The sequence below is a fragment of the Hibiscus syriacus genome, unplaced genomic scaffold, assembly GCF_006381635.1.
Source record: "Hibiscus syriacus cultivar Baekdansim isolate YM2019G1 unplaced genomic scaffold, ASM638163v2 tig00004779_pilon, whole genome shotgun sequence".
NCBI classification, from domain to species: domain Eukaryota; kingdom Viridiplantae; phylum Streptophyta; class Magnoliopsida; order Malvales; family Malvaceae; genus Hibiscus; species Hibiscus syriacus.
Window position 1 is genome coordinate 373,860 of NW_024062030.1, and position 24,486 is coordinate 398,345.

The window sequence follows — 24,486 nt, forward strand, 5'->3', positions numbered from 1 at the left end:
AGAGCACCCGAGTTCAAGGGTGGATTTGAGGAAGGTTATGTTGTTACAAACCTTTGGGTTAAATGATATGAAGAGAATGATTAGAAGGGTTTCATTTCTGCAAATGGAGAAGTTAAATTGAGTAGTTTCGTTACTAAGTGGACAAGCTAGAATATGGTGAACAAGTGTCACCATAAGAACGTTAAAGGATCAAATGATGTGGTTAGAATTGTAAAAGAGTTCAAGAATAAGTGCATTAGTGATATGTTTATAAGACGAATGAAATCAGAGTTATGGATTTGAATCAAATGGGTAGTATTGTGAATAAGTAAGATTGTGGATATGATAAAGGTTTGTATTCCAGATGGAAAGAGTTAGTGTTAGCTAACAAGATTATATGATGAAATGTATTGGAGTTATAAGATTTTAAGATATTGTCAGGATATGATAACCAAATATGAAGTGAATATGGATACAGTCGTATACTGTGATCATAGTAAAGTGATATAGTGAAGGAAGTGAGGATTTGTATGTTTGAGTAAAGCTAAGGATTGATAAAAAGAATTTAAGAATGGATACATCATTAATCAGTTTATAAGATAAAGAAGTTAGCATGTTAAGTATGAATAATGGAAATTACAAGGTGTATGAGAATAAAGGTGGATTTATAAGTTAAGTCAATCAAGTCTGATGTGGATTTAGTTATGGTAGTATATTCTGATAACGTAAATGTGGTATAGTTAAGAAGATACGGATTGGTGTATCCAAAGGAAGCTGAAAGAGTATGAGAGTCTGAAGAAAAGATATGACCTATGCTATAAGAAGATTTTAAATTAGGGAAAAGTAATCGAATAAGGAAATGAAATGATTGAGTTTAAAGGATAAGATATGATAAAGGTTATGTTGAAGTATAAATTATAAGTTAATTAGAAGTAAGAAAGGTTTATCAAATAATGTGAAAGATTGCTTGATTTTGCAAAATGTATGTTTTAATCATCCATGATGAAGATTTAAAGTTATGTTTCTTGGTCAAGTAGAAGTAGTCAGAGAAGCAAAGAATGATTTATATGATTAAAGAAGTTAAGAGACAATAAAGTGATGATAGAATGAAAGTTGTAGTATGATTGCAAGGCACTTAGAGATTGATGAGTAAATTGACTGATTTATGATTTTAAGTGATAAAATCTAATGTTATTGTATACCTGATAAGTGATATGATATGGATGTATAAGGGAAAAAGGTAGATGAAGAACTAAAGGAATGAAAAGTAAGTTTTCTGATGGTGACAGGAAAGATTAAGTAAAGGAAGCAACATGAGAACATTAGAATATATGTTCTTATCAAGATGTACAGTGAAAATTCGAGGACGAATTTTCTTTAAAGGAGGGGAGATTTGTAACATCCTTAATATCGGGTTAGTGACCAAATTGTAATATTTCAGAATTTGGTGATTAAAGTGGAATAGTTGAAAAGTTCAGTGATTTATTTAGAAATATTACCTTAAAGATGCTAGTAATTATAAAAGGTATTAAAGGGCAAAAGGGTCATTTGACTAAGATATGAATTAAATAATGATATATATATATTTATGAATAAGGATGAGAGATTTTTCCAGAAATCTCTTCTCTCTTTTTCTTCTTCATCTTCTTCTTCCTCCCGTGAAAGCTCCAAGGCAAAGGTAAGATTCCTTGTTAACTGATTATTTGTTGATTTTAAAGAGTGGGTTTTGATCCTTAGGTAATATTTAAGCTTATGGAAAGTTTAGATTATCCTAAAATCAAAAGATGAAGAAGTTATGAAGAATTAAAGAGAATGAGTTTTTAAGTGAATTTCCGAAAAAGAGTTGATCAGTTGAATTTGAAACTAAATTTGACTTGTCATCAACTTAATTAAGAGATATAAAGTGATAGAATTGGATTTAGAACATCTTAAAATTTAGTATAATTATTGATTTCCATATGAAAGATGGAATTTTGAAGTTAAAGATGAGATAAATGAATATTAATGAGTTTAAGTATGTATATATAAGTAGGAATATGAAAGGGGATGAAATATGAAGGATTTAATCCAAAAACAATGAATTTTCGGGTTCAAAAAGAGGATTCTGGGCAGAGTGCATCGATGCATATTCATAGTGCATCGATGCATCAAGGTTAAAACCCAGAAATGTTTGAAGGTGTATCGATGCACATGTAGTGCATCGATGCACTCTTTTAAATAAAAACATCGAATGCAATTAGTGCATCGATGCATCCCAGTAATAAAAAAACATCGAATGTATTTTATGCACTGATGCACAAGTAGTGCATCGATGCATCGTTAGGGAATGCATCGATACACTGCGCAGTGCATCGATGCATACCTTCATTAAAAGATGAAATTGGCTTTTCTCTTAGCCTAAGGAGTGATAGTTTCGAATATATCAATTATTTACTGATAAGTATAAATGTATTATATGTAGATATAGAATGAAAGCTCGTTTCGGAACAAACTAAGGATTAGGATTGATTCGAAGCAAACGGGCCCAGGTGAGTGCATACAAGTTAGTTTATGATGTTTAATGGAAATAAGACTTGCGATGAGTCTATTTCCTATATTAGAATGTATGAATTTATGATCATATGTATATGTTTGATTTGAGTATATATGATATAAATTATAGTAGGTGTTAAATGATTTGTGTGTATACATGTAGTGTGATCATTTATAGGATCTAATATGAATTATCTATATGATTGCATGGGAAGTGGAATAAGTTATATGATGGATGACCATACATGTTACAGAGTATATGTGATTAATTATGAGAATCAGTATAATATATTATGACTACATGAGATGGGTGATAAGTTAAAAAAGACCAGACTATAGAGTAATATGAGAATATTTAAGAGAATAATATATAAATCAGAAGATAATACATTAAGATACTTTATGAAAATAGTATATATATATAAATTAGGGGACATGAGCATAACGATGATACGAACCTATAGGATAAACACTATAGGAAAAAGTGATATGCTTAAAAGAAAACTATGATATAGAAGTTATAAAATGAAGAACTATAAAACCTTGTGAGAAGGTTATAGGAGCTATTTAGAACTAAATTAAATGGATAGAATAATTCATAATTAAATAACGTGAGATAAGTGGTAAGGGTTATATGTTATTGTACATATTAGTATAATAAATCATGTAAGCTGATACAAAGGGAAAATGAGATAAAGATAAATAACTTTTACCTATAGGATTGATATAAGATTATATGTCGGTGTGATAACATGTATAAGGGAACTAAGCTCTATGATATGGATCCATGTGAGTATAAGTAACGTGATTGCATAAACTATATATATATTTATATGATTTAGTATATGCCATTTGATTCATGTGTATACATGTAGATAATATATGTGGATATAAGCTATGCAAAAGTGATCTATGTGACTAGATGTATATGAAATCTAAGTGATATGACTTATAGGTATTATATTATAATGTTACATGATATGTATGTATGTTAAATGAATTATGTGATGGTATAAGAAATGATATGAATTATATAGGCGAAAACATGTATATGTTATGAGATAAGACATATGACTATGAGTTATGTGAAAAAGAATACAAGTAAAGGTGAAAAGCTATGTGATACGTGATAGGTGAAAGTGAATTACATGTCTATGTGAATATTTGAAATAAAATAAATGATAATGCCCATGTTATGTGTCATGAGAGCTAGGGGTATAGTTGGCATGCCAAGAGTCGAGGGTCTACGCGATCTTTCGGGATATATATATATTCTTTGGAACATGTGTGAAGTCTTGTGAGACACATACTTGATCCCTAGTATACATATATGATTCTTAAGGAATGATATGTGGTCCTTATGGACATTATTATATGGCACTTCGATGCAATTCTACGTGGCACTACGGTGCATTTCTATGCGGCACTTCGGTGCATTTATACGAGATGTGGTGACAACATTAGTGCACAACCTCTATAGACTCACATATCTATAGTTCTCACAAGTGTACCATGGGCTAATCAAAGAGATAACATGAATACAATATATATATAATGTATGTTCTTTTGGTTACAGGAATTATGATTGATGGGTGTTTCTTGATGAAATGATATATGTGTGATATGATATACATAAATGATAAGTACAAGATCAAGTGATAAATAATTGGATGATAATGATAGAAATAGTTATAATAATATATATAATACTAAGAAAGTAGATGATAATATATGTACATGAGTGTATTTGTTATATAAAAAGGTGTGTGATTTTGTATGAAATTGTTATATGATTTTGTACGATAAATTAACATTAAATGTTCATGTGGTTTGTTATATGGAATGTTTTATGATTTCTATTATATGTTTTATTTGCCTCACTAAGTCATCGACTTAGCGTGTGATTGTTTCACACGTAGGTTCGAGAAGAATATAAATATCATTGGTGAGCAAGACATGTCAGTATCTCCTTTACGAAGTTCAGATCAGAAAATATATGTATTTGGCATGTAAATAAAGATTTGAATTCGATATACTCGAATTGGTTTTGTAAAATCATATGATACTAATTTATGTAAATTAGTCAATTAAAATTATTCACTATTTTGTTCAAGTAAAGGTTTTGAAAAATCAATGTGACATCTCGGACTCGTAGCCGGGTCGGGTACGGGTTAGGGGTGTTACATTTAACCTGCATACCGAGTTTTTCTTACCTGCCTCTATGAAGCCTTTTGGCTGCCTCATATAGATTTTTTCTCCAAATCACCATGAAGGAAAACTATCTTTACATCTAACTGCTCAAGATGTAGATTCTCTGCAGCTACAATTTTCAACACCAATCTGATTGTAGACAGCTTCACGACTGGAGAGAAAATTTCATTGTAGTCAATATCTTCTTTTTACTAAAAACTTTTGACAACTAATCTTGCTTTGTAGCGTTTTCTCTCATCGTGCTTTTCTTTGATCCTGTAAATCCACTTGTTATGGAGAGCTTTCTTATCTGGTGGTAATTCAGTTAATTTTCACGTCTGATTTGATATAAGCTGGTCTATCTCATCTTTCATGGAAGACTCCCACTTAACTGAATCCTCCACCTTTATTGCTTCATCATAGCACTCTGGTTCACTATTGTCAATCAGTAACAAGTAGTACAAAGAAGGTGAATAACGTTGGGTTGGTTTAGGAACTCTGGAGGAGCGTCTCAGTTCTGGTGTGCCCGGTTCTTCTTGAACTACTTCAGGACTGTTCTGAACATCATTTCTAGAAATATCCTCAAACTCAGCAAATTCCTTTGTTTTAGTTTCAGTATTGGAACTACTTGATTCTATGGTTGACATGTCTTTGTACATCACATTCTCATTGAAAATGACATCTCTGCTTCTGATGATCATTCGATTTTCGTAGTCTCAAAACTGATAACTAAATTCATCACCACCATAACCAACAAAGACACATTTGTTGGATTTAGCATCAAGTTTACTTCTTTCAGCAGAATTTATGTGTACATAAGAAATACAACCAAACACTCTTAAGTGTGAAAGGTTTATTTCCTTTCTGCTCCAAACTTCCTTTGATATTCCACCATCCAAGGGAATTGAGGGCCCACAGTTGATCAAGTAAGCTGCAGTGTTGATATCTTCAGCCCATAGCAATTTGGGCAAGCCAACATATATCCTCATGCTTCTGGCACATTCATTCAGAGTTCTGTTCATGCGCTCTGCTACGTCATTCTGCTACGGTGTCATGGGAACTGTTGTCTCTATCTTAATCCCATTGTTTGCATATAAATCTCTGAATCTACTATTTTTGTACTCTCCTCCATTATCAGACTTCAACCGCTTGACTTTCAAACCAGTCTCATTTTCTACCATGGCATTCCATTTTCTAAAGGTATCAAAGACTTCTGATTTATTCTTCAGAAAATAAACCCACACCTTCCTTGTAGAATCATCGATGAATGTGACATAATATAGTGAGCCTGCAAAGGATGTAACTTGATATGGTCCCCATACATCAGTATAAACCAACTCTAACTTTTCTACCTTGGGTGTCTTGCCAATCTTTGCAAAACTGAATTTCTTTTGTTTGCCAAAGATGTAATCCTCATATAGTCCGACATCTATATTCTTTAGTTTCGGCAGCTTCCCTTTTGACAAAAGTGTCTTCATCCCTTTCTCACTCATATGGTCAAGCCTTTGGTGCCATAGGTTTGATTTTCCATCAGCATCTGCTACTGCAATGATATTCTCTAAATTTGAGGTTACATAGAGAGTATCAGTCTTCTTACCACGAGCAATGATAGGTGCTCTTTTGGTAATCTTCCATTCACAGCCTGAAAAGGTTGTACTATATCCTTCTACATCTAGCTGCCCTACAGAAATCAAATTTCTTTTGAGGTCAGGAATATGTCTCACTCCTTTCAGCTTCAAGGTGGTTTGGTTTGGCAACTTTAATTGGATGCCTCCTTTTCCGATGATCTTCAAGGTTTCATCATCAGCTAGATGAACCTTTCCAAAATCACAATTGACATAGTTCTCTATGATTTCTTGGCATGGGGTGGAGTGGAAATATGCCCCTAAATCCAAGATCCATGATTCAATCGAACTGTTGACGCTTAAAATCATTGCATCACCTGTCTCCTCTGTCATGTTAGCAGATTCCTGTGCGCATATATCTTTCTTCGGTGCTCGACAATCTCTTTTAAAGTGACACTTCTTGCCACAATTATAACAGTTAACATCTTTCTTTCACGTTCTTGATTTTCCCCTTCTGGATTTCGATCTGCCACGATTTGAATTTTTTTCTAAAGTTCTCCCTCTAGACTCCGTGTGCAAGGTTGAGGAGCTTGATGATTCACCCGATTATCTCCGTCGAATTTCTTCACTCAAAGCCACATCCCGAACATCATCGAATTTCAATTTACTATTTCCCTACGAGCTGCTGACTGCTGTAACAATATCATTCCAACTGTCTGGTAGAGATGATAAGAGAATTAAAGCTCGAACTTCATCATCGAATTTAATTTCCACGAAACTCAACTGGTTGTGATTGTGTTGAGTTCATTTAGGTGTTGAGCTACTAATGTCCATTATGCCATCCGCAAATTGAATAATCGCCTCATCAAGTGAACTTTGTTTGAGATTGATGGTTTCTCATACATACTGAAGAGAGCTGTTGTAAGACCCGCCGTGGTATTTTCCTTTGCTATGTTGAAAGTAACTTTGCGGGATAACGTCAGTCGGATAACTTCGAGGGCTTGTATGTCGAGAAGAGCCCAGTCTTCATTCTTCATTCTTCATTCTTCATTCTTCATTCTTCATTCTTCATTCTTCATGCCCTCTGGTTGCTTTCCTAAGAGATGTTGATATAGATTTTTCTGGTACAGAAAATCTTCAATTTGCATCTTCCAAAAGCCAAATTCCGCACCATCGAACTTCTCGATTTTCACCTTCCCTTCGCCTGTAGTTATCCCTCCCACTCAAATCTGGCTTCTTTTTGATCGTTTCTGACAATTCCTACGAACCACCGTGTATTAGAACACCTCCGTCGACAAATTCGTATCGCCGACCAAATTTTACTATTCACGAAATCTACTATTCACTTGAATAGTAACATCACAGAAAATCGACAAAATTAACCACCAAAAGCTATGATTCTAGTTGTTGGGAAATAAAACGAGTAATTTTCCTATAACCAGATTAGTGAAAATGCGAAATAAAAGTGAAAAAATAATACCCAAAATTGATAACAGAGTTCAGCCAATTATACCTACATCTCCGGACTACTGCAGATATTTTACTAAAGAGAGAAAATTTATAATTGCTTACAAAACACTCACAACTCATAAGAAAACTCTATAAACTCTTTAGTAGTGGGAGAAATAAATGATTTTGGATGATTTTGAAACTAAATGTGTTAGAGTATTTATAGTTGAAGCTTAAGGATTAATATTAAAAATACCCTAAAGTGCAGGGATTAAAGTGCAGTTATCCCATGCAGGAAATTCAACAATTTCTGCCCATTTACACCAAAAGTTTCTCTGTTAACAACCCACCGAAAATTGCTTTGACAATTCAACAATTATTATTGATTTGACAACCCACCAAAATTGACTTTGTAACAATTTTTTTTATAAATGAGTTTAACCAATTATGTCTGTGTCTCTGGACTGTTACAGATTTTTTACTAAATAGAGAAAATTTACAGGTGTTTATAAAACACTTATAACTTACAAGAAAACTCTCTAAACTCTTTAGTAGTGGGAGTAAAAAATTATTTTGGATGATTTTGGAGCTAAATAAATTAGGGTATTTATAATTAAAGCTTAATTACTAATCTTAAAAATACCCTAAAATACAGAGACTAAAATATAATTATCTCACACATAAAATTCAACAATTTTTACCTACTTGCACCGAAAAATTCTCTGAGCAACCCACTAAAAATCAGAGTTTTGAAAATCGGATCGGATCGGCCGGTTCAACCGGGAACCGTTGCCTAGTTCGGTTCAATCTAAACCGGTTGAACCGCTACTAGTGAACCGGCCGAAACCGCTGAACCGTTCAAACCGGACTGACTGAAAACCGAAAAAACCGAAAAAACAGCCAATTTTGTTTTTTTTTTAAAAATTAAACCAAACGACATCGTTTGTTAAACGAGCCAAGTCGAACTCGAGTATTGCTGAGCTCGACTCGAGCTTGAAAACTTTAAAAGTAAGCTCAACTATACTCAAACCCACAAGCTAAAAATTATCAAGTTAAACTCGAATTCGAAATATAATATTGAAACTTGAACTCGAAAAGGCTTGAACTCAAAAAAAATTAGAAGCTCGATTGAAGCCTAAAGTTCGAGCTTGATTGAAGTGAAAGAATAGTTCACTCAATGCTCACCAAAAGGTTCTATGATTTTGAATACCAAATTAACTCTATTATTTATAGAAGTTAATTGGGATGATCTTCTATATTTCTTAGCCATGTGAGATTGTTTTTAAAAAAAAATTAAACCAAACAATATCATTTTATTATGATTTTTTTAGTCCCAAATTTATTTTTTAATTATAGTTATATAATTATATTTATTATTTAATATGTTTTACCTTAAATATTATGTTGTAGTTAATTTGAATCATTTTGTTTTACTTGATTTTATGATTTTTAACTTATATATGTTATGATTTGCTTTGAATATGAATTGTGATATAAAAAATTATTTTTTATTAAATATTTTTGGTATTTTTATTTAATTTTTTAAATAATTATAACATCGTCCGGTTCTTCGACCGATCGAATCAATTCAACCGGTTGAACCAGTAAACCGATAGCATAATCGATTCACTAACCGATCCGATTTTAAAAACCATGCTAAAAATTGATTTGACAATTCAACAATTATTATTTCTTCCAAAATTGACTTTGCAACATAATGATATATTGATATTTGGTTCAATTTATTAATAGAACTGCCTTTCCAGTTTATCCCCAAACGAAAGCAAAGGGAAGGGGACACCGACAGAGTTCAGTGAGCTTTTCAACCTTCAAGCATGAACCCATCATCATCATCATCAATGATTAGTAGATTCCAAGTCATCACTGGTTGTTTAGCTGAGAGGAGTTCACCTGCAAAGACACTTAGACAGATTCTGGAATCGCCTGGGGTTCACCAAGGCCCTGCTTGTTTTGATGGTCTCAGTGCTAAGCTCGTTGAAAGAGCTGGCTTTCAGTATTGTTTCACCAGTGGTACTTTTGCTTTTCCATTTTTTTATTTTCTCTCACTGATATAAGAATTTCAAGATGTGGGCTTTCTTCAGCTGGAATATTTGGATCTAAAAACTTCGATCTTTTCTGTTTACCGATCAGTAATTTGCTGGTGTTTGTGATTTGGATTTCTTCTATTTTGATGGTTTATGCAGTTTTGCCTTCGAGTTTATAATCCCAAGACTTGTTCTTTGTTTATAGTTTGATATTTGAGCTGCCATGGTTAAGGGGTTCTTTAAAGTTGGATTTTTCTTCTTCGATTTGTTCTTGCAGTTCCATTAATTACATTTTTTTATTTTATCCCTAAAGTTTGATGCGTTTCCATTTTCCAGTATCAAAATTTGAAATTTGTATATTATTACACAAATGCATCTGCTTAAACGATTTTTGCCATCTTATTGCTCAATTGTTTTGAGATGATTTGTTCATTAACATCCTTTGCTTCCATGGTTAGGATTTTCCATTTCTGCTGCTCGCCTGGGATTGCCGGACACAGGATTTATTTCCTATGGGGAAATGGTTGATCAAGGCCAACAAATCACCCAAGCCGTGTCGATTCCCGTCATTGGAGATGGTGATAATGGATATGGAAATGCGATGAATGTGAAGAGAACTGTTAAAGGATATATTAGAGCTGGCTTCGCAGGGATCATTCTCGAAGATCAGGTTTATGTTCTAAGAAAAAAAATCAGCTTTTCAAATATTTTTGTTTCTGTATTGACTTTACACGAGCACTGCAGTGCCACAAACAATGTTTATGGTGCTCTTAAGAAGTTCTCGATGTAGTCTTTGAATTGCTTATTTGGTTTCATTCGTAACTTGAGGCTCAGTATTTTTAATTCTTAGGTGTCTCCGAAAGCTTGTGGTCATACACAAGGCAGGAAAGTGGTGTCCAGAGAGGAAGCCATTATGAGAATTACAGCAGCAGTTGACGCTCGCAAAGAGAGTGGTTCAGACATTGTTATTGTGGCACGAACAGATTCTCGTCAAGCACTATCTTTAGAGGAGTCACTCTGGAGATCAAGGGCTTTTGCCGATGCCGGAGCAGATGTCCTTTTTATTGATGCACTAGCTTCTAAAGAAGAGATGAAAGCTTTTTGTGAAGTTTCTCCGTTAGTTCCAAAATTGGTATCGTTTGTTCTTTTGAAACTATACAAAGTACATGGCATAATTTTCCTATATATACACAGTTAATTGCGCGATAAATAGAACGCTTAGGAAACATAACTTTACCCAGAGGTATTTCTTTTGTTGCTTAAATGCTCAGCATCTCAGTAGGCTTTCTGATATGTATTTTGAGGGTATTTGTCTCTAGCATGGGACCGGCCGTATAGAACTGCTTGTATTCAATCTCATTCCCAAATTTGCGATGACATACACTTGTCCTTCTCGAATAATTCTCCATCTCCTATGACTGATGCAGCTTTTGCACTCCTATGTAGGCTAACATGCTTGAAGGTGGGGGGAAAACACCAATACTCACTCCGCTTGAACTCGAAGAAATTGGATATAAACTTGTCGTATATCCGCTTTCCTTGATTGGAGTATCTATCCAAGCAATGCAGGTTATGTATCTTCACTTTGTTCATGCATACAAAAGCTCACTTAAACTTGCTTAACATCTGTAGTCTTACATCTTCAGTACAAAAGTTCATTTGTGTTATGAGAGAGGGATGTGTGAAAACTAGTATGTCGCTTAATGAAAAGCTAAAGCTCTGAACCTTTTTATGATGCCCAGAATACAGATGTTTAGTGACACTTTGTTCTTTCGTGAGTCAATTCTTAATACAATGTCGCTTCTCAAAGGCCAACCTCTACATATTTGCAGGACTCACTGACCGCCCTCAAAGGCGGCCGTATTCCGCCCCCAGGAAGGATGCCATCTTTTGAAGAAATCAAGGAAATCGTAGGTTTCAATAAATACTATGAGGAAGAAAAAAGATATGCTACCAGCAACTATCAGCTATATGGAGACAGAGGTGGGTGAGATTTAGTACTCTAAGGTCCAAACTGAACTTAAACCTTTGTTAGTCGGACTCAGATTGAGTGTCGGTTATGGGGTATGTGCCCGACACAAGAGTTTTCAATTTTTGTTCCATATATTTGGAGGGTCTCTGGTGGGTCATACCCCTAAAGCCATGTTTGGATATCGGAATTTTTGTATTTGTCCTACCTTCTTGTTGCTATGAGTTGTATGGCATTGCCAACTCGGACTCCCAAATTAAACCCATAGTCTTTCTCGAGAATAATGACTTTTGTTGCCTTGTCTTCCTAATCCTATAATCATGGTTTATGTTCAGTGAGCAGTAATGCATACAGTATAGAAAGGGTTCAAGATGACTCAGAACAAAGAGATCAAAGTCCTCAAGATCCAGTTGTCGAGGTGATGACTCCTGATGTATACAGTAACTATCGTGCAGATGGTTCAAGGGATCCTTTTTCTGGGATCTGGTCTCGAACGTTGAGAATCAAGATTACTGGAAGAGACGGAATCGAGAAACTTGACATTAGAGTTCCTGTAAGTCTTCTGCTTCAAGCAAAGGTGCCTTATTAATTAGGTAGCTTATCATTTTGTTAACATGGCCGTACGCCAATCCTAATTTACAGCAAGTGCTTTTTTCTATTTTCGAAATTCATCTGGGACATCTAAATTCCAATATGGATTAGATAGTATGATCCGGCAGGTTGGTTCACTTGAAAACTTTAGCGAAAGTCCATTTCAAGGATATTCTTCTACCAATTAAAAATTTTGATTATGAAAGATTATGTTACTTGGATTTGGATGTGGGGTTTGGACATGATTATAGAGATATTATTCTCCAAAAACCTCAAGAATCTTGGAAATAGTCGAATAACTTGTGTCTGACCTATGAAAGTCCGACATGTACACCCAAGTGGATATGGTCTTTAATCTTTTCCTTCTGCAGCAGTGCCTTCGGTCTTTGATGGTACATTTTAGCAATAAACTTTTGTACAATCAGTTTTACAACTTTTCATATTTTGTGTTCACATATATTCTCTGCGTCCAATAAAAATGTAGTCGTGTTTTTTTATCGAAATGACTTACCTTTTTGGTTTTTCCACAGGCCGGGCTTTTAGAAGGGGTAACAAAGATCGTTCCAGGTATGTTTTTGTTTTACAAACTTGACTCACCATTAGCATGTTTCTTGAAAAAGAAGTTACAGCAAAGAGTTTGATTTCTGTTCTCAACAGCTTTGGGGGGCATAAATATCAGGGCACTGTTGGACGATGCTGCTGAGGAAGCTGGGGGGAAACTGCTGTTGGATTTTAACGATACTATGGGTGACAGAATTCAAGTCTTTCTTGAATGAAAACCCATTGTAATCAAGCTTTTCAAGAGTAGAAGGTACATGTTAACCTTATTCGATGTTTGCATTAATGATTTGTTAAGCCTGAAATGGAGAAGTTAGTTCTTTATTGAACCTTTCTCTGATCTTTAATGGCTTATTTAGGTCTGAAATCAAAATTGCTAGTTCTAAATCAGAACTTCATTATTATGTTGATCTGCTGAAGCTGCATGACCGGCTGGTAAATGCAAATATAAAATGGTAAGAAAATGATAAAGAAACTAGACATGAGATTACAATAATCATGTTCTGCATTAGGATCTGCATGAGATTTCCAGAGCTATGTATGTTACTTGGACTCGGGTGTGAGTATAGGATACAAATGTGTCCGACATGGATAATAATTCATTTACTCAACTTGGATACAAATATAAGAGACTATTAACTCAACTTGGATACAAATATAACACTCTTTAGATATACAAGGATACTTCTGACACATTCGAGTATGAAATTTATCTCCTTGCCAATTCAGTGTTCCGGTTTCGATGTTCCTGTATCTGGAAATATTTTACCTTTATTATGTTTTGAACTGAACCGAGGGCTTAAACGTGTTGGTTCATGCAACAATCACCTTTAATAATGGCATCCACCACAAACTTGTGCTGTTGACATTCTAACTTTTTCTTTCACAGGTGGTTTTTGGTTATATCGGGAAATTGTTGATGGATCGCAGATGTGGCAAGCCGAAAGCTAGCAGATTCATACCATAGTTTTAAACTTCCTTAGAACCCCTAAGTTTTGAAGAACAGTGTGGACCAAATATGAACTGATCAAACTTGTAATTTGATATCGAACGAGTATGAAGTTCGGATTTCTGTCTTTTAACTCATTTTATAACGTCACAAGGGAACCTGTTATGAACAGATCTCAGAATAAGTCTACTCATTTTTTCTTTATCAACAGACAGGTAACTGAAATTATCCAACTAGAAAACATAAACACCAAGCAAAACTGATCTAAATTTTACAATAAACACATTAATATTTAACGAAATTCAAGCGCTTGATGTTCTTTACGTGCACTTTCTTACACATTAATCTACTGTGCACTTAATAAGGAATAAGTATTACAACTGCAACAAGCTAGCCGACAATAAGACGGCTTATGAAAAACTTTGTTATTACTTGCAACCACTCAACTATATAACATTGAGGACACAATTTGAATGAATCGGTGTTTGAAGCTGGAGAGGCTGGTGCATATGATTTAAATCTTTGCGACCATTTTTGTCTGAATTAGTTTACAAACAGGCAACTGTATGTGAAACGAGTAAACCTGGTCGAATTCTCAACCAGGAGGAGTGCCTTCTCCTTTGGCTCGATGGCCCGATGAACCTTCGACTGAAGATAGAAGCTGCCGACCTTGGCATTCTTCTCAAATAAATGATCGTACTTCTGCAATAGAGTTGATGAAGAAGTCTTAAAGGTTATAATAAAGTAGATGAAGAAGTCTTAAAGGTTATCCATGATGAAAGCAATGGACAGGGGAAAAAAAGATGCTCGAAGTACTAGCCTTGATTATCTCCTCCCAAGTGGAATTCTCGCTTACACCGAGAATCTGCCTAGCTTCTTGCTCTGCCATGACTTTACCAGCTCTACGGGCAGCGTTTTGTAGTGTCTCGTGAGTAACACCAGATTTAGCTGCATTTGTGATAAACTTATTGTTCAGAAGATCGATACATATGAAAACACAAGAACTGCCACTATATAAATATTACTAATCGTTTCTTTGTCACTCAAGTAAAAGCACATCACTGCTTTTGGAGCTAAACCAACCTTTTTCATGAAGATTTCTTTTTCTTTTTTTTGATCAATCTTGTTTATTCATCCAAAGAAACCTCAGGTCAAATAAACATTACAACCAACACAAAAACAAAACCTAAAACTTCACCCACAATATCAAATCCACAAGCCAACAAAATAAAGTCTCAAGTTAACACCCCCCAATTCAGTAGGTAAAAAAGAATTAAGACTAAATTAGAAAATCGGGTATATACATTTTTGGTGAGCAAAATGTGATATCTGCTTCTTAGCAAACAACATATATATATATATATATATATGTCAAAATGGAGAATAAGAACAAGTTTAGTTCATCAAGTAAATTCCCAGATATGTGATGTCTCCTCTGGTGATCATATCACACAATTGTACTAATTTTAAGATAATATCTATCTTCATAACAATCAATAAAAACAAGCTCTTATTTTCCAAGCAACATAGAAAAATGAAATAACGATCGTGCAATAAAGAACTAACTTGCTAGTGCTTGACAGTATGTGTTGGGATATTCGAAGCTCAATTTGGATAATCGAAAATTGTACAATGGGGTGAATTGGCAAAAATTGTTTAGGGAGTAAGGAAAATAAAAGATAGGAAACTTTGCACAGCGATTTATAGTGGTTCGACTTCTCAACTAAGTCTACCTCCATTACCTAAGCTCCTCACTAAGGATTTTCCAACAAATTCACTAATTTGTTCTTTTTTTTCAAGGACAAAGAGATAACATTTACAATACTTCCTAATTTTTCAAATGCTCAGCTAGAAACAAACCCCTTTATAAGGAAAAGATATGTAAACAAAGAAAACCTCTAAGGGTGTGCTTGGTTGGGGGAATGTGAGATTCTCATAGGAATGTAATCCACATTCCTCCGTTTGGTTAGCCGGGAATGTCATTCCCGGTAATCTTACATTACCAATAGTGAATTTTTTGGGATATATTACCGGGAATGTCATTACCTCCCTTCCTTTAGGTATTGTTAGATTACCGGTGTTTTGGACTAAAATGCGCTTAATTTTTTTTCTTTAAAAAATATCCTTATTCTGTCATTGAATAATAAAAATTCTACGAAGATTAAATTACAAATTTATCCTTAAACTATTTTAGATTTACAAAAAAAGTCTATAATTAAAATTTTGTATGAAGTTCAGGGGTTAAAATAAAATTTTATCCTTTCATGAAACCTTTTTTATATTTTCAATTTTGTAAAAAAATTATATAAATTTTATGAATTTAATTTTTTAAAGAAAATATATAAATATTTTCCAACTTGTTAAAAAACAAATATATAATAAGGACAATTTGGTCAAATATACATTCCAATAATCTTTTATTCCTTTAACCAAATACGATAATCTTATATTTCTGCTAAACCAACCAAACACAAAATACAACATTCCCAATAATCCTATTCCCACTGGTAATCTTACATTCTGTGAACCAAAAACACCATAAAAGGTATGGTGTTTACAAGAATTTAGCTCACAAGAACAAAATATTTACAAGAGAATAAGAATAAAGAGTGAAAAGTTTTTTTCTTGTGTTTGATTGTTTGGATAAGTGTTCTAACCCTTCTTCAAGTGTCTCGAACTTGTATTTATAAGTTGAAATGTGTTTGTAGCCGTTGGAAATTATTTGGAGCCGTTGGGGATGCTTTTCTTTATAAAATAAAACTACCCAGTACAGAGGGTATCGATACTCCTATAAGGAGTATCGGAACTACCTTTGTTATTTTTAAATAAAACTAGCCGTTGGGTCTAACGGTATCGATACTACTATGTAAAGTATTATCGGTACCCCTTTGGGTATCGGTATCATTTTTACATTCTGGAATTTGAGCAATGCTGGTAGTATCGATATTTCTTTTACCTTTGGTATCGGTACTTCTTGTCTAGAAAAATATTTTGTGCTCAATTCCAAATTAAATAAACTTTGAATAAATTCAATTCAAGTCCAAAAATATTTTGCCTTAAATTGTTATATCAAAACATTGTAAAAAGTGGTTCAACATTATGCCTAAACAACAGCCTGAGCCAATATACCTGAGCGCATTACAATTCAGTTGGCAAGAATCTTGGCAGCCTGCATAAAAGCATATACGGATAAGTGAAAGATAATGATAATATCATCACAGCAAAAGAGTATAACAATAATATATATATATAAAAGAATTTTACACTCTTCCATGGCTACAATCTCTATCTTTGATATATATTATTATCAGCAAGATGACAGTATTCCAAATCCTAGAATTTTTAAAATCGGAATCAAACAAAAGGGAAATGAACTGTAAACTTCACAAATCTCACAAACCTTTTAATGTTATCTACAATCATAAAACTGATAAGAACTATAAAGTTAATGGTATGGACTTAGACTCATTTCCTTCAAATCTATCATAACCAAATATATGCTAAAGAAACCAATATTCAATAATCCAAAAACCGAGCTTCAATAAAGTTAAAACCATTCTTAATGTAACTCAACACGAAAAGTAAGACCTAAAGGAATGATCATACAAATTTAGATTCACTTCCCCCAAGATATCACAACCAAAAACATGCTAAAGAAATCATGATTCAATAAACAAAAAGAAAGCTGAGAATTCCTACAATAAACCGTTGTAACAGAAACATTTAATCCCTGTAACATCAAAATTGAGATAAAACGATTAAGAAATAGAAGTACCGAACCATGATGCAACTTAAACCATCTTCATCAAACTATTCAGATTTTAATTTCAACGAGAACAATAATCCAAAATCCTTTAAAATTACATTAGCCGCTTGAAAAAAAAAATCAAAACCCAATTTATATCTGTCCTAAAAGAGAGTATGATGAGTTGAATCAGATCAAGTTAACCTAAAATTTAAAAGATTATCTAAAGTTATGTAAAAAGTATTAACCAATATGCCGTTACCGATTCACAAGCAATCGAAACCATCAAAATCAGAATTAAGAAAAGTAAAATTTTTAACATTTTTTTAATTAAAATAAAAAACCCAACTTATATCGGTACTTAAGCTGGTTTTTTTGTTACTTAACTCTCTATTGATTGATGGGTTGTTAGTTTTGTAGCAGTTTTACTGCTTCAATGGATAATAAAAATCACTGATTATCCAAAAAAAATCCCCAGTTTTAATTCAATTTTAATAATGATTCATCGTAATAAATAAAAACTCATGCAACTGAATTGAGAAAATAAATTAGAGACACGGGTAAAGAAAGAACGTACCATGGCGGATCAGAATTCGATTTAGTCAATGATTTAGATGACAAAAGACGTTATTCCTTTTCGCCCCAAGAAGAAGCAAGATGAAATTTTCGATTTGATTGAAACAAAATCTAAAATGAAAAACGGAGCTGAGGAAGTTCGAGAAAAGGGAGGGAAAAAGAAAAGAAAAGAAAAGAATTTACTGTTTTTAAACAGTTTATATTTTAGGGTAAATTATATATTTAGTCACCAGACTATTTTCAAAGTTCCGTTTTGATCATCTGACTATTTCTTTTCAAAATCATATCGCCATTAAAAAGATAGAACTGTTAACCATAATGTTACCTATTCAATAAAATTAGTTATTATTATCAAGCTTAAAAAATAATATAATATGTGAAAAAATAAAAAATTACCACGTCAACAACTCTTTTCTTAAACGAAAAGATAACTAAAGCGGAATCAAAACGTAATATTAGTGATGATTTTAAAAGAAAAAAACAAATAGTTTGCTTGTATCTTTGTGATTATCATTGTTATTCTGGCATGGTTTCGTCCTTTGAACCCAAAAAATTTTCTTGTGTAAAATTGAAATATCTAGCTTGAGTTTGTTTTGTAAAGATTGTTGACTAAGAAGGTTTATTCTCACATTGATATTAGTGATTATTGGTTCTCTCGTGTCGCAGTGATTATCGTTGTTATTCTGCCATTGCTTCCTTGTTTGATCTTAATACATTTTCGAGAAGCTAGAACTCATTCTATCGACCAACTGAAGAAATTCAAGCTTTAGAGAAAACATGCACTTGGTATTTTGTTGATTTTCGTCCACTAATATGTCTTTTTTGTTTGCTGTAAGGTTCAAAATTAAAACTCATTTTAATAGTTCAGACTTCGGACGCCATTTTGAAATACAAATAGCACCAAGGAATTTGTATTTCTTGAGTTGAATTTAGTGTACAAATGTACAATTTATACCTTAGTGAATCCATAAATTATGTACATAAAGAATAAAATCTCTAAATAAATACAAGAAACACTAAGGTGGCGTTTGGTTCGCTGGAATCCCTTTGAATTAGGGGGAATTGGAATCCAATTCCACCACTTTCCCATATTTGATTCAAGTTTTGAATTGGAATCTAATTCCATCAAGGGAAGGAAAATAAATTACATCCATAACATGATGGAATTGAAATCCTTTGGAAGAGGGAATGTGAAATTTGACCATACTACCATCATCAATCTTTTGGTATTCGGGTCGGATTTTTTTTTAAAATGGGATTGGGTCGGGTTTTTTTAAGTGTGATATTCGGGTCGGGTCGAGTTTTTTTAAGTTTGATATTCGGGTCGGGGTTTTTTTTTAAATTCGAGATCGGGTCAGATTTTTTTTAAAAAAATCGGGTTCTGGTTTAGGGTGAAAAATACCCGACCTGAAAAAAATATATAATTTTACCTTATATATTTAAGAATAATTACAATAATACCCCTCTATATATAATTTTTTTCAATTCACTATTTTTATTGAATAAAAATAATTTTTTATTATTTCGGGTCGGGTTTCTAATTCATATATTCGGGTCGGGTCGGATGAAACTTTATTTTGGTCGGATCGGGTCTCGGGTGGAGGTTCCCTTGTTCTCGGGGTCGGGTAGACCAAAAACCCGACCCAACCCAATCCATGGTCATCCCTAATTGTAATGATTTTATCTTATGATGTTTATTAGTGTGATTTTTATAATTTATTGAAATGAATAATCAATCAATAAAATAAATTTTTTTTTTAAATTTTTATAATATATTGCTACATGTAAGTTATAAAACAAACTAAAATTAAGCAAAAAAAAAACAAGAAGGTCAATTTTGTCATTTTATATTACTGCAATCAAATTCATCTGACATGTTTGCGAACCAAACAGAATATGGAATTAAATTCCAATTTAATTTCCTGCCAACCAAATAGGTTTCAGATTCAGATTCCAATTCGTACATATTCCAATTCCTTCACATATTTCAATTCTCTCAGAAACATTCCAGCAAACCAAACGCCACCTAAGATTAGCCAACTGAGTACTAGCTGGCATGCATGATGTTGACAAACCCCACAAGATTTATTTGAAATTCAACTTTTTATATATTCTCTAAATCTTTAGTAAGTTATTTTTGGAGGGTTGTAACACTAGAAATTTTGGCTTTAATTTGCAGAGGTTGGCTTGGGTCTTATTGGTTTTGGTATCTTCTTCACATTTCTTGGTGTAACTCTCTTCTTTGACAGGGGTCTGCTTGCTTTAGGAAATGTAAGGCTTTCTATAGAAACTAAAAATCTTTCTTATCCACATTATGCGACACAATATGATAATTCATTTATTTCCATATTCTAACTTTCTGACATTTTGCAACCAGATTCTGTGTTTAGCAGGGGGTCGTAGTTTTGATTGGTTGGTATTCCACTTTGCAACTTTTCAGAAAAAACTACAAGGTACTAAATGCAATATTGTGTTAATTCACTTCTCCCATTATACCCAAAGTTGTTTTGATTTCTTGATGTGTATCCATTGGAATAAATCATTCATAAAGGGACTAGTTACCTTCAGTAGCATGAGTACTATGTTTGGGGACATATGAAAATCCATGCCACATATGAACAATATACAGTCTTACTTTTTTGGATCAACCTATATGACTTTTGTGTTCCCTTAATATAAACGTACTTTTTCTTGGCTTTGATACACTATTTATGCTTGCTTTGTTATTTGTAAGAAGTTGCTTTATTTATTTTTATTCAGAAATGTTCTAAATATGTGGAAAAATTGAAACTATATAGTATTGATGGACACTTATGTAATTTTATCTCTTTCTCATTTCTTACACAGGGTTCTATTGGGGCTCTTTTTCTTATTTGTTCTTTGGCCAATAGTTGGCATAATCTTGGAAATATATGGTTGTCTTGGGCTTTTCGGGTTAGCTTTTTGTTTTGTTGTAAGCTTTGAATAAGATAACTTGCTTATGCTGCACCTAAACTTTTGTTCCATTTCCTTTTTTTTTTTAGTGGCTTTTGGCCTTCAGTCAGTGTGTTCCTCTGTCACATTCCGGTTGTTGGATGGGTTATACAGTATCCGGTCTCGGTACGTTGATAATCTTTTCTTGTTACCTCATTGTATTTTTTGTTTGCATGATGGCTTGAAAAAAATGCATTGCTTTCGGATTTTGTTTGTAAAGCGGAAATCATGTAAAATCCATTTGGTCCATTTCTGGTCCAGCAAACATCTCTAATTTATATTGAGCTGCCATGAAATTCTTTAATTCATTTTCTTCCTAATCAGAAGAATACTTAGATGGATTCGTGTTTACACATGCACGCACACGAGTTCAACATCATGAAGTTATCTGATCTGATTATTATGTGCTGGATACGTTTTCGATTTTTTATTGACTGCAGTTCCTCAATCGGTTGGGAAGAGGTTCGGATTGAATACATTAAAATGTACCTGATATTGTTTCTATCTAAGGTACTGTCTGTTCTATAGTTCACTGTGGCTTACATTTAGTTTCAGAAGCTTAAGATGCTTCAGTTCTGAATGATCAAAGCTTTTCGCTAGTGGTTTGTTAACACTTATAAGTGATATAAGTCGGTTGTTGCATATACTTGTTTCAGGCAGTTTGTATGCATTATTTTACGGTTTTTGAGTTTCATTATTGTTGTTATACTTACTTATAGTCTGAACACCATCTCTATAATTTGAGCTATCCAACTTGAATCATCCTTGACTTGAATTCATGTTAGGTTTGATGAAATTTTGAGAAAAAGATGAAAATTAAAGAAATTAAAAAAGAAGAAGGGAAAACCTTGTTGTGTTGCATGGAGGAAAGCACCATAGTACTATAGAATATGTTACTTCGACTCTTCACGTGAATACGGAGATATGATCCATCAGATATATGGAAAACTTGGAAAAATGAACATACACATGCCAGAAATATACTCGTGTCTTCATACCCAAGTCTGAATAACAGTGTTACATAACACACACAAAAAAGAAGCAATTCATTTTGAGTCCCAAAGAATTTCAAAAACACAATTATTTCAGGACTTCAAGTTATCATTTCATGGTTGTAGCATGATAATCAAGAAGCAGAAGTTTCAGATACATAAAATAAGTTGTTGAGTCTTGATTGAACCAAAAGCTTACATTTGTTTTAGCTGGAGTTGGAATCCTATCTTCACCCGAGGGCACGAACAGCACCCACCCAGCATCTATGTTTTCTGGGTTTTGAATCAAGTTTCTGTTCATTTTCACTATGTCACTTACATTAGTAGATAGCATAGAAGCAGTATCTGATAAAGTATCACCTTGCTGAACTGAATATGTCACCATGATTGAGAGTCATTTTCAACACACCCGCACAACAGATGCATAGGTACTTAATTTCCCAAGATAAATAACTTTTCTCCTCCGATATTCCACGCTTGTCCGCTGTATACCTGTGTCGAAACATTTATAAATGTATCTTTGGGTTGAACCGTGTAGGATGTGTCATAGAAGTATGCAATAGAGCCATATATACCCATGCAGGAACAGGGCACGGATGATACAAGGTAATCGTTTGTTTCCATGGTAAATGGGGCTGACCTGGGATGAGTTTATGTCGTAAAAGGTCAAGATATGTTGTTTGTCCAGTCCGTGATCTATGTGGTACAATGATGCACTACATGTCTTGATTCTCTTGGAGCAAGCAAACGGGTACACGTCCGATGATTCTCGGGATTTGCAGGCAAAACTTAAAGAAAGAAGAGCAGCCAAGAGAATAGGAGGGTCAGGTTCCAAGGTAGAGATGATGAGAAGCCATGATTTTGTTCATGGGAACTCCTCCAAAGTAGGATATAGAAATGGAAGAGCTTTCAGTAATGGCTATAGCAGCTGGATTTTCGGACATTTTACTTCGGTTAAAGGAGGCCGAAGAAGGAAAGGAGAAACCTTTTTCCATATCGAAATTAAATTAAATTTCGGATTTTAGTACAAATAACTTTGTTTGTATCAAAATGGTCGATCCTCCCTTATATGTTCATATCAAAATGACTTGAAACCTTCTCCATTAATATAAAATGGTAGACACTATTAACTAACCAGAGTTAACAGTTCAGTGATTGAATTATAACAAATTAATATTACAAGTAACCTAAATGTAATTAAAAATAACAAATTGATAACGTAAGTGATCTGCGATCAATGTAAATCTTTGAATTTCAATGATCAAGATTAACAAAACTATAATAAAAGTAATAATACTTGTAGCTCACCCTATTTAGTTAGCAATAACACGACCCGATTATATCATATATTAATGAATATAAAAAATCATGATATAAATACGATAGAACACCTTTAATTTTGACCTCCAAATTTATCAATTTAATCGTTTTAGCCATTAAAGTTTTATTACACTTTTGACTCTCGAACTTTTATCTTTTTGTCAAATTAATCTGAACGTGAAAGAACATTAACAATAGTTAAACTGATGCAAGTTATAATATCATTTTGTCTCGTCATAAAAAAAATTTAAAAAAATTAAAAATATTAGAAATTTTTACACGAGTGAGTAGACCAGCCACTTGTAGGGAGTATAAATGATTTGAGCTTGAACTAACAAGGTTATGTTTATGTTCGTTTATGTATTTTTTAAGTTGTCCGTGTTTCGGCTCATGTTCGTTTAAATTTTTAATATCGTGTTCGTGTTGGTTTGTTTATTTTTGAAGGTGTTTGTTTTCGTTTATTTATTGTTCGCGAACACGTTCGTTTAATGTTAGCGAATGTGTTCGTATATATGATCAGGAACGTGTTTATTTAATGTTCATGAACATGTTTATTTAACGCTCGTTTAGTGTATTTAATATTCGTTTAGCGTTCACGAATATATTGATTTTAGTGTTCATTTAGTGTTTGTTTATCGTTCGTTTATATATTCAATTTAGTTTTACCAATTCATTTGCAAACTAAATAAAAATGAAAAAATTACGCCACTAGTGCTTAAACTCCTTAAAATTCACAATTTAAATTTCAACTTTTATCATGTGTTTAGTTTGATTTCTACCTTCACCAATATTTAAAATATAAAAAAATTAAAAGAAAAATGATAACTAGGTAAACGAGTTTATTCATGAACATAAATGAATGAGTCGATAAATGAACTTGTTCGTAAACGTAAACGAACTGAACACACCTTTGTCCGTGTTCGATCGTTTATTAGTTGAACATAAAAAATTTTGTTCATCCTTATTTACGAATGAACATGAACGAATGTTGTACGAATAATTCACTAATAGTGCACCAAATACACTGTTCATTTACAGTCCTACGAGTGAGAG

The 24,486-nt window shown here is 33.3% G+C and overlaps 3 protein-coding genes across 11 annotated transcripts; 2 read left to right on the forward strand and 1 right to left on the reverse strand.

Annotated features, from left to right (window-relative positions):
- Positions 1-9,482: 9,482 nt before the first annotated feature.
- On the forward strand, positions 9,483-13,998 carry LOC120198326 (2,3-dimethylmalate lyase). 9 transcript variants are annotated; one of them, XM_039199668.1, is made up of 10 exons: positions 9,483-9,746; positions 10,219-10,430; positions 10,611-10,892; positions 11,207-11,329; positions 11,593-11,743; positions 12,065-12,306; positions 12,851-12,887; positions 12,978-13,137; positions 13,768-13,823; positions 13,856-13,998. In XM_039199668.1, exons 1-8 carry the CDS (start codon positions 9,551-9,553, stop codon positions 13,094-13,096), a joined length of 1,362 nt encoding a protein of 453 aa, XP_039055599.1. In that variant the 5' UTR covers positions 9,483-9,550; the 3' UTR covers positions 13,097-13,137; positions 13,768-13,823; positions 13,856-13,998. The 9 variants fall into 9 exon arrangements, with proteins under 9 accessions (XP_039055599.1, XP_039055626.1, XP_039055634.1 ...); XM_039199695.1 differs by having other exon boundaries at positions 12,065-12,282; XM_039199703.1 differs by having other exon boundaries at positions 12,185-12,306.
- A 165-nt stretch (positions 13,999-14,163) lies between these two features.
- Positions 14,164-18,291, reverse strand: LOC120197320 (mitochondrial import inner membrane translocase subunit PAM16 like 2-like). The gene is made up of 4 exons (XM_039198894.1): positions 18,150-18,291; positions 16,957-16,996; positions 14,648-14,775; positions 14,164-14,529 (listed from the first exon to the last, which is right to left on the reverse strand). Exons 2-4 carry the CDS (start codon positions 16,964-16,966, stop codon positions 14,371-14,373), a joined length of 297 nt encoding a protein of 98 aa, XP_039054825.1. The 5' UTR covers positions 16,967-16,996; positions 18,150-18,291; the 3' UTR covers positions 14,164-14,370.
- Positions 18,292-20,320: 2,029 nt separating this feature from the next.
- On the forward strand, positions 20,321-21,695 carry LOC120197545 (the record flags this gene model as incomplete). Its single annotated transcript, XM_039199043.1, has 4 exons — positions 20,321-20,419; positions 20,526-20,601; positions 21,172-21,247; positions 21,562-21,695. Coding segments are annotated over 4 exons (339 nt in total), but the record flags the coding sequence as incomplete, so codon positions are not given.
- Positions 21,696-24,486: the final 2,791 nt, after the last annotated feature.